Source organism: Triplophysa dalaica, chromosome 21 (assembly GCF_015846415.1).
Source record: "Triplophysa dalaica isolate WHDGS20190420 chromosome 21, ASM1584641v1, whole genome shotgun sequence".
Lineage (NCBI taxonomy): Eukaryota > Metazoa > Chordata > Actinopteri > Cypriniformes > Nemacheilidae > Triplophysa > Triplophysa dalaica.
Window position 1 is genome coordinate 15,979,507 of NC_079562.1, and position 13,122 is coordinate 15,992,628.

At 37.1% G+C, this 13,122-nt stretch overlaps 1 protein-coding gene across 2 annotated transcripts; it reads right to left on the reverse strand.

Moving 5' to 3' along the window:
• Positions 1 to 345: 345 nt before the first annotated feature.
• Positions 346 to 13,115, reverse strand: pank4 (pantothenate kinase 4 (inactive)). 2 transcript variants are annotated; one of them, XM_056735647.1, is made up of 20 exons: positions 13,018 to 13,115; positions 12,401 to 12,664; positions 11,961 to 12,043; positions 11,380 to 11,588; positions 11,069 to 11,252; positions 10,896 to 10,988; positions 10,673 to 10,826; positions 10,014 to 10,195; positions 9,664 to 9,745; positions 8,548 to 8,648; positions 7,405 to 7,560; positions 5,215 to 5,327; positions 4,907 to 4,994; positions 4,444 to 4,595; positions 4,304 to 4,359; positions 4,118 to 4,167; positions 2,791 to 2,895; positions 2,611 to 2,711; positions 2,327 to 2,395; positions 346 to 2,250 (listed from the first exon to the last, which is right to left on the reverse strand). In XM_056735647.1, exons 2-20 carry the CDS (start codon positions 12,516 to 12,518, stop codon positions 2,022 to 2,024), a joined length of 2,325 nt encoding a protein of 774 aa, XP_056591625.1. In that variant the 5' UTR covers positions 12,519 to 12,664; positions 13,018 to 13,115; the 3' UTR covers positions 346 to 2,021. The 2 variants fall into 2 exon arrangements, with proteins under 2 accessions (XP_056591625.1, XP_056591624.1); XM_056735646.1 differs by lacking the exon at positions 13,018 to 13,115 and having other exon boundaries at positions 11,949 to 12,043; positions 12,401 to 12,635.
• Between the last annotated feature and the right edge of the window lie 7 nt (positions 13,116 to 13,122).

Consider the following 13,122-nt stretch of genomic DNA (forward strand, 5'->3'; position numbering starts at 1 on the left):
AACACAGCCAAGAGGAATTATGAAATGAAAATAATATGCCGGGATTTTCTGCCTGCTTCCAGGAAATAGTATTCTTCAAGTACCAAAGGGGTATGAGAAGTACAATACACTTTTGGGGAAAAAATGCATTCACATAAAAGGAATACCTATGATGACAGGTGTATTATTTATTGTCAACATGAATTTATAATGGACCCCATTTAGTTACTTTGAACGTCATATTGTGTCCGATTTATTGACTTGCCCCAATACATGTTTGTTGGTTTCAGGCAAAAACAAAACCGTATAGTTGTATAACCATATATTTTATCACCACAAAAATACAGAAAAAAGAGAGACACCAGCTGAGTGTAGATAATGTAAAATATATTTAACATAGAATTACATATCATTGTCAAGTGAGCATTTCTTAAATACTGAGCATCTAAAGTATGTCAAGATATGCAAATTAAGAGTACATTTTATGTACATGCTTGCATCATATTTACACTTCATTTTACAAAATCTCACAAAAAATTAATGCTTTAGTAAAGTAAAGTCGGACTTTGGACTATAATAATGGAGGCCTGTACAAACAGCTTTAGTCTGAGAGCCCACAATGCATTATTTGCCCTGCTATATCCACGATGGCCAATTCCAACAAACTGTGCAACACACATTTCATTTTAGACTACATATCTCATAACCTTTAGTCAGATTGATGTACACGCTGAGCTTACAATACTGAATGAATATTCATACATGTTTTTTCTGGGCCACACAAGACAAATACTGTAGACAGAATCAAACAACCAATCAAAATTAACATGTGATGTGTAATATAGCCCTGAAAACGCTGTTCTTTCACTGTTAGTGCCCACAAACAGATGATCATGTTATACATTATTTCTCTGTGTCAGGAAAATACAATAAATGGGTCTCTCTCTCTCTCTCTCTCTCTCTCTCTCACACACACACACACACACACACACAAGGAAAAAGAGAACTGGGACAGTGAGGCAATGCTGTGCTATACAACCCTGAAATGTATTTAAGATGACAAAGATTTCCACAGATGGTAGAAAGCGAGACCTGCTTGGACTTTAAGATAAATGTATTAATGATGCAATATCTGAAGCAGGCACTGCAGACTCCTTTCAGAATTCGGTTACATTCGCACATAAAAAAAAAAAAAACGGTCTGTCATGTTAACAACAGCCTTCATGAAAAATCTTTTTGTGGGGGTCTTACTACAATACAACACTGACATCTAGTGGATGTACAACTAATTTAAAATATCTTTAAGTGCAACACTCCTTGTATCACATTGCTGTGAGGAGGCAAAATATAGATTCCATCAATTGTTTATCGAAAAACTATTTTGTGAAAGAACGCGTTTTTATACACTTCAGTTGGACTGCCACTGTGTTCTCCACAAGCTTAAGGCACAAATACATAATAATGTGTTTAACTTTACATCTCCACAGTGGAAGTGCGATGTATCAATAGATCCAAAAAATCATTGTCACTACCAAATGTTGTCATGGGAACAGAGACGGTAATCATTAAAACACAATGCAAGTTAAATGAGATATGCTTCAGTGTGGCAGCAACAAATGTGGCGTGATAAACAATTTGAAACATGCTGGAAAAACTGAACATGATTTTTCGACCACCACATCCTAAACACACAGACCAACGTCAAAACCATTCATAAATGGTATATTTGTCATTGCAATCCATCCTGAAATCTACAAAGGACCATTGGTCAGCAACGGAATCCTGAGAATAATAAATTTCAATCGCATCACAAGAAAAAAAAAAACAGCTGTCATCCAATTGTTATGAGGGAGGCCACGGGCACACGCACACATTCAATTTCAGAACAGGCAAACACGACCGCAACCTTATTATTGATTTTGATTAAAAAAAAAAAAAAAGCATACAATCATCATGTCAATTTCATGAAGAAACACAGGACCAATTATCAATCTTTGCATTTCAGAGCTTGTGCCGTTACCTCTAAAAACCTCTTCACAATCCTAATAATGCCCTTGGGCTTTATTAGGGACCTCATATTTGAAGACGACACTGAAGATCTTGCCTCCGAGACGATCGGCCAGCCAGGAGTTCTTGATGACAGCGAGTTTAAGGCTCTCGCAGCTGAGCATGGCGTAGTAGTTGGTGTGGATGGCTCTTCCCATGCCTTCGATGATCACAAGATCTGTGCCACGTTCCCTTACAACCGTGGCCAGGACTTTGTCCAAGCGACTATTAACAGATGAAAGTTGGATTTAGAAAGAGGGGATAGGGTTGGATTTCCGTTGCGCTGAATAAATAACTGTACCTGAGGTCTAAACAAGGGGAGCTAGAACCATTCTGCACCAAAGCCAGCCTGTCTTCTTTGAGCGCATCACTGCGAAATGGAAAATCAATATTTTAATTGAGATTTTTCACACTTTATTTGAATAACATTTTACTAAATCTTTCATATTGGTGAGCCGATTTGGAGGTGACAAACAACTGACTTTTCAGGTTCTGTGTTTAAGTAATTGATGGTATCATTTGTTGTAGCATCTGCTGCTTCCCATCACCATATCAGTACATGTAGCAATAAATGTGAACACTCACTGAATGACAGGGTCCATCTCTGCTATTCTCTCCGTTAAGATAAGCAATTCACTGTTCGTGACATCATTCAGGGCGGGGCCTGAGTTGCTCGCCAGTATCACCTAAAAGTTTAAACGTTTATGTACGTATTTAAAGTCTAATAAAACAAACAGGTCCCAACCAATAGTATTGTTGTCTTACCTCTGTGCCCCGAATGAGGAGTTCTCGAACAAAAGGGAAAACTCCAAGTATAATGTCTATTCCACTATTATCTACGAATAATAATGCACATTTATGAGGAGGGCCCTGAAAAAAAGCAAGCAGGCACAGTGTTCAATTATGACGCCCCAACAAGGCTTCACAAACTACAAGACAGAGAAATGTTTTCTTTATAATTCATGAAACATTCAGGTATACAGAGAAAATACACTTTACAAACCAAGAAAAAACTACACGTAAAATCATGGCTGACACACAGAACTAAGATGTCACGTTTTTGCTTCTTTGCTGAAGGAGATGATGTATTTACGAAATGCTCACTCTAGAGCAGTTTGTCCATTAAGGGCTACTGTAGAAACAACATGGTGAATTCTATGTAAGGGGACATTTACATGTAGACAGATATTGAATGAAGATAGAAATAGTTCTTTCTAATATAATAAAACATAACCCCTCATTATGTAAGGTATTTATATGCTTCTAAAGACCTAGCTATGTATTTCCCTCAATAGATCCTCCAGAAAACAACACATTCAACCTTTAAAGAGTACATAACTTGGGATTTTTAAGGTCCTACTTTGGTTTATGGAGTGTCCAATAACAAGTTAATGTACATAGAAGGTGTAAAAACACTATTATTTCATAATAAATGGGAGTTATTCTTAGCTTACTTGACTGACTCTCAAATGAATCGTTCTGCAATTCATCTCTCTAATCCCCTCATTTCCGCTAGACGAGTCTGATGTGATTGGTCAGAAAGTCTAGTCTGCTGTGATTGGTCTACCGCGAATGAGGCTCACGAGTTACAGTGTTTGGGGGATGAGAGTGAAGTTTTCGGAGGCAGTCCTAGCAAAACGTAGGCGGGGACTAAATGTAGTGACGTACATCCACGGCGGTTCGTGAATCGGACTAGTGACTCGTATGTGTGATTCAGAGTCGACTCCCTTTTTTCCAAGCCAATAACAATGTTAATCATTTACCTTCAGATTTACAACTTCGCAGACTGCTAACTTTCAAACATGGCAACATTTCGCACTGCATGAAATTTCAATTTCATGATCTCATGTTATGTACTCGGCAAATTCTAAGCCTTTTTTAACCCTGTGTCCAAACCAGGTAAGTCATTTATGTTGCGCCGAACTTTGGACCAATGGGATTCCACTGTGGGCAGCACACACTGTATTACTTTAGTTTTTATCGGTTTATCCATTTTTCTCATGTTTTCCAGCAAATAAGAAAAAAGACTGATCAAGAAAAGTAGTTTATAAGAGCCTCTTTTATTAAAGGCTATTTTATAAATATCTCTCACCTTTAACCTCTCAATCCATTGGTTATAAGCATCCACAAGCCAAGGGCGCTCTGGGAATAAAAAAAATATGACTAAATCACATGCATTAAAAAAAGTTTATTATTTATGTAAAAACTTTTCAGACGCTTTATTTAAAATGTTTGAAAATGTGAGGTAATGTGACCGTTATTCTAACAGTGTTCATACCTTGTAGCTGTTGTTTTGCTTGATCAAACCCAAACTCTGGATCTGATTCAAGCACGCTGCAAAACAAGTAAAAGTAAGACTCTACCTCTACATTTTGAAAATGCTAAATAAACTCATTATCTCTCTATCTGCACACTCACTCTGACACAGCTTTGGCTCCCCAGTCGAAAACATTGCCGGCCAGAAGACCTTTGACCAGCGCGAACTGTCTCTGCTCCCAGTTCATCTCTTCCACCGACCTCACCACCTTCTGATAGTATTTCAGAGCCATATCATTCTCTTTTTGCTTGATCTGCAGGAAAAAATTAGACACGTATCATCCACTGCCTGCACCTGTAATGCTGGTCTGAATGAACAGTTCACTTAAAAAACAAAATCCTGAATTGACCTTATCATGCTGTTTACAAAAGAAAAACTTGAAGAATTTATGCGACAACAGTTCCATAAAAGATTCAGTTTTTGACTGACTAGTCCTTCAACCGTACGAAGAGACACAGAAAACCTAGAGAAGGAGAAAAACTAATAAACATTTTTACAAGATTTTAAGTAATCACGTGGAACTGATGTCGCCACAAGAAAGGTGAAGGATGATTCAGTGTAAACCTTAGAATAGGGGTCAGGAAAGTTGAACTCGTTTAAACAGTGCTCTCTTGTGTCTAAAAGACTTCGGACGGTGAGGGATCCATAAGCACTAGAGATGAGAGAAGAAGCAGAGCTACATTAGAAAAGAGCAACTCTCATCCAGCAACACACAAACACAACAACACACACACACACGACTGTGTCCTAATTATCGAAACATCTACAAAGATATTGATATATATATATATAGATATATATATATATATCAGGCTAGCTTAAGAAGGATCGGTCATGAGTCGTGGTGTAATGAAGGCCTATGGTGTCCTTACAAAGGCTGGTGCCGCAGAGTTTGGAGTTTGTGACAATACTTCTGCCGAAACTTCTCTGCTCTCTCGACAGCCCCGGGCTGATCTCTCTGGCTGGCCATTGCCCGCTTTACAACCTGTACAATAAAAACGGTGTACGTTAATCATGGACGTGAGGTTTCAGGTTTGCCTTTAGAAAATTCTCATTTGAATAAACAAGTATTGTCCACTGCTTATATCTATAAACGGTACATTAAGGAAATTTGTCAAAATTTGGTACTTTACTGCTATTCAGCACAGTTAAAATATGTATATATAGAGAGTATGCAGGTGACGTCTCTTTCCCACGTGTACAAGCCAAACCACGCTCCCTTGAGTGGCAAAACAGCTGCTTACAATATAGGGAAACACATTTCCGCAACAAAATCTCAGTGTCCAAGGACAGCTGGTTCCCTTGTAAGTCGTAAGGATCACCGTCGAGTCCAACTGCTTTTAATTTCAGCAAATAATTGCTTATTTTAGTCCCGGTTTCTTTGTTTCGCCAATCGAAAGCAGCCATTATTGCGACAAAGTCCACATGGATTGACAGGAAAAAAAATTACACTTTTAGCTTCAAAGCATGCAAGTGGTGTCTAATGTGTTTTTAACAGTCACCATGACTTTAAAAAATAACAAGAAATGGCTAAAACCACAACAGCACATTCAAAGGATTTATAATAGAAGTATATCTTAAATGTTATGTTTATAATGGATATGAATGAGTGGGAAAGATCACATTACGCTGTCAAAACTACATAGACATTACGTTAAATGCTTATATTGCGTATGTGTGAGAGAAAAGCAATCACAAGTCAGTCACTCACTCCTATGGTGAGTTAACTCTTCATAACTTTGTATCCTTCAAAGCACGGTGTTTTTTTATTTATAACTTGTACTACGTGGATCTTTAAAGAGCATGAAACAGGTTGATATACTGTAACAAATCATAGGTATGCAATCTACTTAAAAAGCGCTTTGATGAGATTTCTCACGATATTTTGTTCATTGATGTGCTCAAAATAACGTAATGCGAAATTGCATTGTTTTCTGTGGTTCCCAGGCAGCACAGGTGCACATGCTGCCAGTGTGAAAGGACAACAGGCTCGCGCTGCCAATGCTCTACAGTCTCTTTCAACTGCGTTTTGATTGCTCGACAGATTTCACATAATACTCGTGTTGTTTCTCAAAAAATTTGGCTCAAAACAAACTTTATTTATTAACATAATTTTAATAACGTATTTTATTAGATTCAGGTATTTTTTATAACGTAATTTACTAGGTTTATGGTACATGGTCCACCAAACAAAGTGAGAAGATTTTGAGCACAGGTAATAAAGTCTGTGAGCACAGACTGATTGGCTCTAGATTATGTGGGCGAAGCAAAGTGCTACCAAGATAGGAAGTAGCACAAACACCACAACTTCTGAACAGGTTAGGATTAACAAATATTTAACTGTGATCATTACGTACAGCTGTACACTAAATGATGAAATTTAAAGAGCAAACGTTGGCGACCAAGTTACAATTTACTCTTCAAATTGCAGCCAAGTATATAAAGTGGGAGGAGTTGGATCTGGATCAAACCTTGCCCCCTGGATCTTGTGTTCTGCAGTGTGGACCATCTCTAAAAATCCTACACTGCTCCTTTAACAAATTATCATATTGTACAAAATTATCGTTATTATGTGGGTATGTAAGGGTCTATGTCAGTATTTATTTGTTACAGTGTCAATAACAAAACATTTTGGTTTATAGAGAACATAAAGAACATTGCAAGACTTTGGGCAATTTGGAGTTTTATGTAATATCTATGACATAATCATCATCTATAATCGATTCAAAATACTAATAAAATAGTTGTTTTCCATTTTTTTGACCATTTAGCCTTTTTATATCACATCCATTATCGATTCTTGTGTTCACATATCAAGTCCAACAAAATCACCAAGCGTGCCAATAAAGTAAAACTCAAATCAGACATTACATTTTTTTCTGTTTCTCATTCATTTCCTATAGCAGTCATTTAGCCCTTTAAAATCACATCCATGATTTTCTATTGCATTCACATGTCTAATTCCAATAAAGCAACCAAGTTTCGTACCATTCCAATGTAATGTTTTCTTTGTCAAAAAGGATTGAAGACTACTTCAAAAAGACAAAGCGAGGAGCGCTCACCCCATCCAATGCTTCCTCAAAGCAGTAGAGCCAGTACTCTCGGGCCAAAGCATCCTCACTCAGATCCACTGTATCTGGAATATAAGAGGACGGATCCTGCAGCAGAGGCAGATTCACCAGCTGCCTCTCCAGTCGATCCATCTCCAACATATCAAACTACAGACAAATCAAGAAGCAGAAATGAATGAAAAACACAACATGCACTACATTGTTAACCAAAATGAAACAAATTTTATTTCTTTAATATTTATATTCCATTATTTAAAAATACATTTCAAGAGTTCATTTGCAAAAAAAAAAACATGTTTTTACATTGTGCATCAAGTAGTATCAATCAAACTTAAGTTGGACTGTTTTGATTAAGTAATAAAAGCAAAAAATACAGCTAACTAACACAATATAAATACCACAAAAACATGATTTTTGATGATAACTGTTCTTGCAAATAAACTCTTAATTTGTACCCCTTACAGTGTGATTAAAACGTTGACCAAACTCTCACACATCAGCAAACATCCAAGACAGTGAGTTAATAACATTAAGAATGTATTTCCATTCTGCAGTCCAGTCCCGGTTTTTGTCACAAGTTTGCCAGGTGCTTTTTTGAATTACAAGGGGCGCTTGATCTGTGCTTATTACACCATTTCATGGTTTTACTGCAGACAGATAATAAGTTTGCATTAGAACTCAGTGATCAAGACAAAAAAAAAAACTCACCCCAGAGAGTCATTATGGATCAGTTGTGTGTTCATGCACTCGCAAAAAACACACCACATTCATTAATATCCATGGCAACACGCTTACATCCACAACAATAAAATAACCCCCTGACACCCTTACAGTATTTGCAGGAAATACTGCCACCGGTAATGACACAACAGACAGAGTATAAGCGTTTCTCAAAGCAAACAAAGAGCATTCACAGGAAACCACAAGAAAAGCTGTGATGGAAAAATACTTACTGGAAACTGAGGGAAAAGGAACAGAGGGAAGAGATGGATGAAAAGAGATGAAATGAGAAATCATAAAGGTAATGAAGGGTTAATAACAGCAGTCATGTCATAAATCCAGCAATAGGCTTTTTTTATTATTTGGACACATTCTACATTGCAACAATAAGGCAGCAGATATAGGATGACTTACAGTTCCGCTGCGTGCCCGCTGGACAGGATTCATTTCTGGAGACACGCTCATGAGACCAGAGCTACCTGCGTAGTTCTCACCCCAACTATACTGGTTAGGGTCTACACAAACATACATCACAAATGTCAGTAATAATACACATTCTGGCTTTTATATTTACAGTGGCCTCAGAAACTATAGACCATTTCATCGGATGAGCGTGCGTGTGCCTGACCCCCAGTTAACTTCCGGTTTATGTTTGGCTAGTGTCTAATGATCCAACTATTTATATTTAATTTATGTTAATATTCATTTGCTAATTTATTTTAATAATAGTATTTAATAAACAAATTGTTGCATGTTCATTTTATTAAATATACAATTTGTTGAACAAACAGTATGGGACAGGTTGAGCTTGGTATCGCAGTCAAAATTCAAAACATTGGAGAGACAAGTTTAGCCAATAATGCTTCTTCTCAGTTTCTTTTGATTGCTATCAGAAATCATTTACAGGCAGTCTATTGTTTGTGAAAGTGTACCAGAAGTTAAGTTAGGGGGTCACAAAAGAGAGCAATAACGTTTGTTAATGTTGTTAATATGAAACCGTCTATATCAATAGGAAATAAAGAAAAAATTTAAAGAAAATAAAAAAATAAAAACCAACCATGAAAGGTGCGATAACACAAGTACTATAATATAAAGCAAGTAGTTAACTTTTAAAAGTAATAATAACGAAAGTAGCAATAAGGTAATACTTATTTATAGAAAATACAATAGTTATGAAAGTAATGACAAAAAATAACATGAGTTCAGATGCAAAATCATTGAAGTACTGTCTGACATTTTTCTTTTAATGTTGTTATTTTTATCAGGCTCAGATGGTTATATTAAATGTTATTTCAATCTAGGAGCCTTTCAAAAATTTCAAACCGCACTTGGAGACGTTTGCATCTGAATTCTTCAAATAGTGTTAACAACAAGAATAAAAAGTACTTGGAAACATTAAGTTGTGAAACATGACATTAGTTGTTTGCAGATGTCACCTGCTTTGCTATCCTATACTATTACTAATACTATGCATTTCTTTTTTAATACTTTCAGGGCACAGTGCATATTGCCAAACAGATAATAACTTACTGTCCTCCTCTGCACCCTTTAAAAAGGCCCCAATAGCACCCAGATAGCCTTCATGTCTCAAAAACAAAGCCTGGACCTCACCCTAGAAATAAAAACAAATCTTGTAACTAATTTCATGATTATAAATTTAATTTAGCTGGATTACATTTTAATATCCCTGTTGAAAAAAACTGCATATGCTGGTTTGGTATGTTTGTGCTGCTTTGAGCTGGTCATGTGCTTGTTAGCTGGTTTCAAATGGTCATACCAGCGTCAAATCATACCTAACCCCTCATATGCGTTTTTTTCAACAGGGTTTCTCTTTGACAAGATATTTATTGCAGAATATGTCAAATTAGATGGATGGACACCTTAGTAAAGAAGTTGATGCTATAGGTAATAGTGTGCATGGTGACCGGGTGTCCTCGAATGAAGAATCCTCCAAAATAAACTCTGTTCAGGTTATGTAGTTTGGCGTAAAGGCAGGCCAGCTGTCCGATGTCATTGCTTATCATGTGCAGTAGACTCTTCGCCATGTCCTCTTTAGAGAACTCTGTGCAACATATAACGTGATATATATTGACACTGGTGATATTTTCAATAAGTTCATTTGGTCTGATTTTATTTATGTACATTCACGAGGGCAGGTAAGGTGAAACTACAATCAAATGGTGCTGTCTGCGGTCTATGCCATTTTCACCAAAATTTTGGTGTAGTTTTGTTCAATTTCAACCTTAAATTTTATATTTTACATTTGTTGATGATTCTACGTTACTTACAGGTTAAACTTAAACAAATATACACAAACAACTATGATGAAACCTTCCAGGGATTTTTGTGTCAATTTGACCTTTAAAATAACGGTGAAATTCTCCATGTTAAAATGTCCTCAGACATGGCTTTGTGAAACCAAAGACCTTTGGTCTCATTTTACAATTTCAACACTTCCAACTGGGTAAAAGCTCATTGGTTGCATAATAAACCGCTTTTTATTACGTCCGAGTGTGCGATTTTTACCCTTTTGCTTCACCTTTATTTGTGGTGGCTGACTTTCCAAAACTGCTTGCAATGAGGTCTCCAGTTAAGCCCAGGGAACCGTAAGCACCTCCATAGATGTCTTTAACAAGCATATCCACATTTGTGTGATGTCCTTTAGAAGCCAAGTTCAACAGCTCATCAAACCTCTATGGAAGAAAATGAGAAAGTTAATACCTATTGTTAAAGCATAAATGCTCTGCCGCAAAGTAAATTACCTTAGTTTTGGTGAGTAGAGCTCCAAGACCCCAAAAGGTCCCACCACCTATAGAACTTCCACCAATCCGCTCAAACCTGTCCTCTGATTCCACCTTTATAAACAGCACAAACACTTTAATTACATTCTTTTATTTCAATTTTGTTTTAATGGACACCTGTACGTCCTAGGTACCTTTACTATGGAGACCCCGGAGCCAATATTAACAAGCAGATAGGGGAAAATGTCTGGGTGTGTATTCTGGAAACGGAATTCAGAGTCTGCATGTCTGGCATATACAAAAGCCTCATGTGGGATGTTCTTCAGCACAAAGTTACAGCCCTTAATCAGACAAGTCATCTCATCCGCTTTGTCCACTCTGAGAGAGAGAAAAATATAAATATAAATATAAAAATAACAAAAACAAATCACACAGCAATATCACAGCCCATAAACTAAACACATTTCATATTTATATTGTTTCTAGACTCCTCAAGACTACTCACTTAAGCTTTAACTTTTTCTCTATAAGTTCCTTGAACTTGTACGCCCCTCCACCAGTAGCTTTGATGACTTTGGTGTCGGTGTTGACCAGGTGGTCCTTAATGAAATCAAGGCAGGTTTCGATGTAGGCATTCTCAAACTTGATAAAGTGGAGTCGAGCGGTGATTTCCTCCTGTACGGATATCTCATAAAGATGGTCTCCATCTGTCTCCTGGGAACAAGCGCAATAAAAATGGTACCACTGGTCCACAGACAGCAATTAACTAGAGAGCCGAGTTAAGCTAACACATACGGCTGTTACAATATCTAATTTTCACTACACAGTGACCAAAAGAACTCAAAAAATTATCACCATAACTACTGAAAGTAGTAAAAAAAAGAATGTGTAGAATGCAATGTTGAATGGTTGCAATTGAACTCTAATAACAGGACTTGGATGAGCATGTATTAAAGCCAAGGAATGCATCAATCAATGTCAGACACACTAAGTTTGAGATTATTCAATATATTTATCATTATAAATATGTTATTATGCTCACATGTAAACACACGATAGATGAGAAAGTCTTACCTGCAAACTCACATTGGCTGAGTGATCAAACGACCTTACTTTGGCAACTTTGTGTTGAACAGTGGAGTAATAGGCCAGCTTTGTCAAAGAGCCACCTGTCAGAAAATAAGACTTTTTTTTAAAGTAGTATAGTTATTTTCTGTAAACCTTACAAGCACAAGGCGTGTCCTGGCTCCAACAAATAAAATCATTTAACGTTATATGACTATTCTTGCAGATTACATGGCCAAATAAACCTGCCATCAAAAAGTTCATTTTAGATAAATTAGACAACAGATGTTAACACATCTGTAATGTTTGTGTTGCTGTTTCACGTGTGTATTGAATGAACTGTCAAATTAGCAGCACGCGCTAACAGCTCCGCTTTCAGCCCTGCCCCGTTATTCCGATTGAAAAGTGACTACGCCGCGAACAACAGAACAACAAGAGTGCAAGTTTACGGGTGATGATACCTATATCTATAGCGAACCTCTTGGCGTTCTCCAAATTGCGGAAGATTTCGTCAGGGGGGAGTGTTATGCTCTTATCCATGCTGTGAGAAACTCTGTCCGCCCCTCCACACAGCGCCATCTTACTGCGATTAAGCAATCGCGATGTGAACTGAAGAAGAGAGTCGCGGCTAAGAACTTCAAAGTAAAAGTCACATCCTGCTCCTCCCAGCCCTTGGAAAAATCCTTTCAGAAGTGGAATAATAGATCCTGGCGTCCAATCTGAAGCTAAAATAAATGTATGAAATAATGAGAATGGCGATTGAAATGTATACAAGACAACATATCAACGTCAAAGTATTTATTCATTATCATAAAATGTTGTTGTGAAATAATCCCTCTGTTAAATATGCCATAAACATGTGAATCGCAATAATCAATCCTTTATAAATGTCATTGCAAATGTCTCAACCACTTTTGCTTTCATTTCAGAAGGTTTGCGGTGAAACGTTAATTTAACGTAATTTCCTCATGACTACAAAGAGTTGTATTTCAACCTCAAAGTTTAGCATTTCCAGATCTGATTTAGAATGCGATTATAGTGAGCTCATTTAAACGTGACACTTCAAGCAAATTCCGACCTTTGTTTTGTCGGGGAATCTCCAGTGTTTCCTCCCAAAACCGGAAGCTGTGATGAAACCTCTGCGCTAAAATAGCGGCGCTAGCTTCCCCTGAGTGAGTGACAG